Below are 7,268 nucleotides of genomic sequence, written 5' to 3'. Positions count from 1 at the left end.
CTCTGCCCCAACCCCTTAGATCGAGATGCCAGTCAGGATGCTAGTGGCACCACTGCCACTGCATTTCCTGTTGGCAGCAGTGAGCACGGCCAAGGCAGAAATAGCTCCCAGGCGGTTCACCATTGCCTTCTCAAGCCGGGTTCCCAGTTCCCGGGCCTGCTTGGCGCTTCCAGAGCCCAACAGCTGGAGAGACCACCAGGCGGAGAGCAAGCACCTGTGTTCAGATCGCACTGTGCACACAGCACGGAGAGAGAGAACCTACGGGGCCGCGCTGCGCCTGGGCCCCTCAGCGTCCCCCCGGGCTCGGGATCACGCTCCAGGGGGGCGGCTGACCTCGATGGCAGGACGCGTTCCTCTACGCGTAGCCAGCGGGCCACTGGGCTACTGGCTGCTGGGCGGCCTCTGGATCTGGGCGCTGGGAGGCCTGGGGATGGCGGGCTCCCCGGGGGCGCCGCACCCATGCCAGGCGCCACAGCAGTGGGAGGGACGCCAGGTTCTGTACGAGCAGAGAAGCGGGCACAACAGCCGCGCCCTGCTGTCCTACGACGGGCTTAACCTGCGCGTGCGGGTGCTGGACGAGAGAAAGGCGCTGATCCCCTGCAAGAGGTACGGGCGCGGGGTGGGCAGCCGGGCCCGGGAAGGGCCAAGGGCCATGTAGGCGCCCTGCGCCTGTGCTGGGTTTTCGGGTCCCAAGGGTTCCTTCTCTCCCCCAAGGAGCACTTTCACAACCGGGGGCAGAGGAGTGGGAGGAGGATGGAAGGGGGGTCTTGGGGACCATATGGTCTGGGGTTGGGCCCACTAAGGGCCTACTCCCGGTGGGCACTCAGTTATGCCCAGCGGAGCGCGGTGGGTAAAGAAATGACCTCTCAATGGCAGGATTCAGCCCGGCACCCCAAGTGTTTGCCCCAAGTCTGCACGTTGCTGAGTCACGCTCATGGCTCCTGGAGTCCTCTGAAGCCTAGGGCGGGTCTTCTATGGGAATTCCTTTCTTCCAGAAGCCATCTGCGAGGGACACAAGCGGAGTACACATTTTTTAAGATTTTTTTTTTAAACATTTAAAGGAAAATGACACTACTACAAAAAGGTGTGGGGAATTGATAAAAGGAAATTTTTGCCTGCAGATTCATCACCTTGTTACAACTATTAATATTTTAGTTTATTCCCTTAAGGTTTTGTTTTTAAGTTAGTTTTACATACTACTCTCAAAAGCATATACTATTATCCGCATTCTTATTACTTACCCTCGTGTCTTACATGTTCCTACTTGGCATTTTTGCTTCCTACCTATTTTTTAATGGTTGCACAGTATTCCACAGAAAGACTATGCTGTAATAGACGTATGTGTGTATAATATAGATATGCATCCATATAGACACACACACAGCTAGATACACACATATCATATTTAACTGTGGTTAGATAATTCACCTTTCTAACTTAAATCATCACAGAGGATGCCCTTTTTCTGGGACATCATTTTGCTTCTGGCCCCTTTAAGGCCTGATTTCTAATTTGGGATCACCACCTGTCTCCCTGCCCCAGCCCTCCAGAATTTCTCTCAGGGTCATACTGGCCTCTGTGGCATTTCATCATTAGAAGGTGATGTGAGGCTTAAGGCTCCAATGGGCAAGGAGAGCAGAGATAAAAGGCACCGTTAGTTTCTAGACAACAGAAATCTTGATAATAATATCTAAATGCATTTGTTGAAGTGTTAGGCATCTTAGGGAACTATGGAAGTGACAGAACGTTTCAAGCAATTTGTTCAGAATGTGAGATGATGCTTTATGAAATGTAGTAGGCCCTCCATGTTCTTGAGTTCTGCATTTGAGGATTTAACCAACTGTATGAATTTGAGGATTCATACAGATGGAAAATATTTGAAAAAAGCTTGTGTCTGTATTGAGCATGTACAGACTTTTTTCCTTGTCATTGTTCCCTAAATAATACAGTGTAACATCTACTTACATAGTATTTACAATGTGCTAGGTGTTACAAATCATCCAGAGATGATTTAAAGTATAGGAGATGATGTAAGTGGGTTACATGCAAATATTATGACATTAACTGAGGTGCATCCACAACCTGGAATCAGTCCTTGGATACTGAGGGATGGACAACTGTACATGCATCCCTGGAGGCATGGAACAGCAGAGTGGGAATATAGGCAAAGACTTTCAAGAACATGAACAATTTTGGTTAGGTCTTGAAGGACATGGTAACTATCATTTAAGTACTTGTTATACAGCAGCCATGGTGCTGAGAATTTTACACATATGATACAATTTAGTTTAAGTCTCATAGCAACTTAACAAGGGTAGGTTTTATGATCTCCATTTCATAGCAGACTTTGAGGGATAGGGAGACTAAAGAACTTTTTCACTATTACACAGGTGAGACTTCAGGAAGATGGGTGGATTCTGACACCTGTGAAATATAAGGTTTACACCAATTCATTCATTCAGCAAGACTTTGTTCACGTCACTGTATATCAACAGCTTGAGTCCCCGGTTTTCAAGGAGGTCATAGTCTAAGGATAGAGTCAAATAAATCATAAATCCTTATACAGTGAGATGAGGGGTGAGCTGGGGTGTGAGGAGAACATCTGTGATGGGCACCTAAACCAGGCTTCCTGGGGGAGGGGAAATATGAGTGAAATTTCCAAAGCACCTGTATGAGCTGACCAGGGTGTTGTGGAGAGAAAACTGGTGCAGAGTAACTCCAGGCCTATAGGAGTGTACAGGGCTGACTAATTGCTATGAGGGCTGAGGCTTACAGTACAATGAGGGGTCATATTGAAGGAGCTTACACAGTGGAGTGTCATGATGGGATGGCATAAAGATTTCTGAGTGTATCATTGAGAACACATTCTCAAGAACTGAATGCAAAATGGAGCAGTGCAGAGCAAAAACACCAAGATTTTTGTGGAGGTTCAGGTGCCAGAAGGGTAGTAGCAATGGGGATAGGAAGAAGTGGGCAGGGAAGCGTGAGAGAAGTTTTACTGAAGGATGTGTAAAGAACCGGACAGTGACAGGGGTGAAGGGAGAAGAAGGAGTCATGAAAGAGGCTCCCCTGCTCTGTGAGACAGGGGTTGGCGTTCTCCACTCTGATTAAGAGTGAACCACTACTCTTTGTGCACATTTATGTGAAGGTTAGTATGGTAGCAGTGTATTGATGAGTAGTCCTGGTGAAGATGGACTGGAATGGCCCCAAACTCACTGCTGATGCTGAGGAGTATGGCCACGAGGAGGGTGCAGCTTCATCTCCCCCAAAGATAGCAGGATTTTTATGAATTAAGAAATTTGGTTTTAAAGTCAGACAAGTGTAGGTCTGAATTCAGTTTCTGAATGTGGGTCTTTGAGTAAATTGCTACAGATTTCTGAGATTCAGTTTCTTCTTCTACAAAATAAGAGTATTTGTGATAAGTATTTTATTATTAGATGAATGTGGGGACGAGATGAGTTCACATAGCTAAATCACATAGCTCAGCATTAATAGTACCTAGAAGTTGTTTAATGCGTAGTTGTGATTGGTCCCACTATCACCGCTACCATCATGGTCCTGGTAAATTTCCTATGTCACAGAAACTGAATGGCAGCCATGTGGGCTTAGAAACTTGATTCCATAGCACACGTAAGTATTCTTCCTTTGAGAGCAGACTCAAGGTATTCAGACTCCAATGCTAAACTGTATTTCAATGAGTTTTATAGCTGGCATGGAGAGCGGCATTCTCAAATCTGTAAGAGTAGGTCATTTTCTCCCTGTAGTCAAAACCATGTGGGGAGCCAAATTATAATCAGGAGGTTGGGAGAAAGAGTTGGGGCAAATGCATTGAACAAATTCTTGATGATTGCCTATTTTAGGCTAGACCGTATGCACAATGTTAAGTTTTCCATCATAAGTAAGTCAGGCTGGCCAGAGCAATGTTTATGGTAATCAGGTGAAGAGGGAGTGATAGCATTCATTTTCATGATTGGGGAGCCTTGCTGGTGTTTCTCTCTGCTACCCTACTCTGCTGGTTTAGACTGCTTCCACTCTGAACAGAGCGTAGTTGGTACTGCTCAAGGCCATATTAGCAGTTCTCCTTCTTGTATGACTCCATGAATGATTAGTATGGTGTTTAGATGTGTGTATTACAGTTTTAGTGGCATTATGGCCAAATCTTGCTGGCCCAGAAGCTTTTGTGTCTCTTTATGGTGATTTCCCACTTCTCTACTTCGGTACATTAAGTGTTGGTTTCACAGTTTAATTTTTTAGAAGGTGATTTTATTCCTCTTTTTCCCCAGCTTCTTGGAGAGGTTCTGTCTCACAATTCCATCTCTGGCCCTAAGTCATATGTAGAAAGAATGTTTAGTGCATAAATGCATTTTAAACTCCTTAAACGTAAATTTGTTGGGACAAACTCAAAAACATTTTTCAGGTATCAGTGGTCTGGCCAAGCAGGCAGATGTTATTTGAAGAAAATGTAGATGGATTGTCTTTGTATTTATTAATAAGATGAGAAGTAAGTTTTAGAATTGGATCAACTTCTTAAGATTTTCATTTTTTATCCAGATAGTTATGGAAAATCCCACTGATACTTTCTGTGAAATGACCAGGATTTTCCAGGCTCTCTTTTCCCTGCGATGATGGAAAAGATTAAAAAATTTTGCAAGCTTCAGATAAGACAAGCCTGAATGGGAAATATTAGTAATTGATACTATTTTGCTTTTGGGTTCCAGCTGTCTTTCCCGATTCCTTGATTAAACTCACAAGAAGTATGTTTGGAAGACTGAAAGAAAAAGAAGATTATTTCAGTATTTCAGTCAATATGGTGAACTTTATGGGAGAAGTGTAGCTAGTGAATGAACTCTGTGAAACCACAGCTAACTTACTGATGCTTCCAAAATGGTGGCTTTGGGGTTGGGAAAAATGTAGCTACGGATATGGAGTGGGCACAGAGATATTAAATGAATATGCATAGAGGTAATGATCTTAAAAATCATTTCAGATACCAATCTCACGTTTCTGTAGATTTTAACTGGCAAATGATAAAAATGTTTCATAAATGGAGTGACAAGTGGATTTTCATAAAGTTCTGAGCAACTCATATCTGTTTTAATTTTCCCAAGCCATTTTGTTTCCTGGACAGCCGAATAGCATTTATCTTCTCTGTTCTTCAAGAAAGCCAGCTGCCTGTACTGGAGAGGGCATAAACATCCATGTTTGGTAGTCGTGACATGCTGCTCATGCTTCTTATACTGACTTTGCCTCAATAAGTTCTTTAGCTTCTCAGAGCCTCGGTCTTCTTCATCTTTTAACAATGCCTACCCTTTTGGCACTAAATAGTTCTAGGTATTTTTTAAGCTAGGTAGAGACAGGATTAACTGATGTCATGAAATCACCAATTGCGCTTATCGCACATCAGCTTACTGGACTCTTTCTACCATGATCCAGTGAACTTGGCACCGATTTTAGAATTTTTCTCAACTTGTCCCTTTTTGTAAATAAATTCAAGGTTCTTTTTTTCTCCTTCTTTTCATTTAAGCCTGTGCTTATGAGTAGAAAAAGAGAAGAGGTTACATTTTAATGCTTTCGCTCTGAACTCGTAGGGCTCTCCTCTCCTCCGAGCCTCCCTCATACTGAGAATTGAATAAGACTGTTTACAGGAAAGTTCGTCCAAGTGTCTGTTGAGGAAGATTTGTTCCAGGGCATGTTATCACACTAGGCAACTTCACCAATCATATGTGTTTGGGAATGAAGATAAGAATTCTTTTCCAACCACATAATTTTATTTTGAAACTATCTCTCACTTACAGAACAGTTGCAATTACAGTACAAAGAGCATTTTTTCGTCCCTGAATTATTTGAGTGTGAATTGACAACATGAACCTCAGTTACCTCAATACAACCATAAAATCAGGAAGTCAACATTGAGTCATTTCTTCAATCTGGAATTTAAGTGTCATTCAGGTTTTGTAGGTTGTCTTTTGTTTGCTCTTTATAGCAAAAGAACACAGTTTAAATTCATGCACATATTTAGGTGTTGTGTCTCTATCAGAGGTAATACTGTTTTTACTATGTCTTGATGTTCACTCTAATCACTTGGCTGATTGTTGTCTGTCAGGTTTCTTCACCGAGACACTTTTTTCCCTTTGTAATTAATAAGTACTTTGTAGGAAAACGTTTTTAAACCTTATATTAATCCCATTCTTCATTAAGCTTTCAACTTACTCACATGAGCTCAAATATCTCATTTTATGCCATTTGCTCTTACTGTTGAGTTTGCTGTCCCAGATGTGCCAGTGGGACCCTTTCCAATGTGCTTCAGTGTTCTGTAGATGTGTCTCATTCTTTTGAGAATTTCCTTGCTTTTTTTGGCACAATAAGTTACTCCACCATCATCTGCACATTCTCTTCTCCTACCCCAGAATAAGTCCTTTCTCCAGCAGTCCCGGCTACTTCCACTGGAGAATAATATTTGGAAGTCAAGAACAGTGCTCTGGTTGTGCTTATTGCTGTGGGGTGGCAGTGTTCCCAGGCCATCTCCATGAACAAAACAAGGGGTAGTGGGTTTTTTTTTTTTTACTTTTGGTACTGAGGGTTGAGCTCAGGGCCTTAGAATTCTACCACTTGAGCCACACCCCAGTTTTTTTGCTTTTAATTTGTTTTTCAGATAGAGTCTCAAGCTAACTTTGCCTGAGCTGGTCTTTAACCAGAATCCTCCTCCTCTGCCTTCCAAGTACCTGGAATTACAAGAATGTACCATCATGCTCAGCCCTAGGGTCATAGGTTTGAACACACACACACACATACACACACATTTATAAATAGATGTACACATATATAAGTTTATAATTATCTTTACCCATTCTAATCCACTGAAGTATTTCAACTGATATCTCTAATTATCCAACCCAAATGGTACATTCTGGTTTTCTCCATTTGATTTTTCCAACGTCCTTCTCATCCAGTGAGAAAACAGCCTCCCTATATTCAGTTGCAGTAGTTGTCCAATCATGCCTTCCCACATGAATGCCCTCCTCACCCTCCTTGATCTCTGCACCCCAGGCCAGGCCCTTTAGAAAACCTACCTTGCTTGGCCCCCCTAATGGCTTTAGACTAAATTGACCTTTCTCTTTCTTTAAAGGGAAAGGTCAGATTACATTTTTTCATGTACGTTTGTTTTCTTTTGGATGTCTCAACATACCATCATTGCAAGCCCTCAGAGAGTGTCTGTGTGTCTGGGGGAGGTGGATTAGTATAAAGTGCTCAGCAGATTGATTTGCTCA

The 7,268-nt window shown here is 42.9% G+C and overlaps 1 protein-coding gene across 2 annotated transcripts in view; it reads left to right on the top strand.

The window, feature by feature from the left end:
• The window catches only part of Epdr1 (ependymin related 1), a 29,214-nt gene continuing 21,946 nt past the window's right edge, over positions 1-7,268 (top strand). Inside the window, exon 1 of one of the 2 annotated variants that reach the window (XM_020177946.2) lies at positions 1-606. In XM_020177946.2, coding sequence (XP_020033535.2) covers positions 26-606 — 581 coding nt within the window. In that variant the 5' untranslated portion in view covers positions 1-25. The remainder of the gene's footprint in view (positions 607-7,268) is intronic. The other variant, XM_020177947.2, reaches the window with a different exon arrangement.

Source organism: Castor canadensis, chromosome 2, assembly GCF_047511655.1.
Source record: "Castor canadensis chromosome 2, mCasCan1.hap1v2, whole genome shotgun sequence".
NCBI classification, from domain to species: domain Eukaryota; kingdom Metazoa; phylum Chordata; class Mammalia; order Rodentia; family Castoridae; genus Castor; species Castor canadensis.
This window is presented reverse-complemented; position numbering and strand designations above follow the sequence as displayed.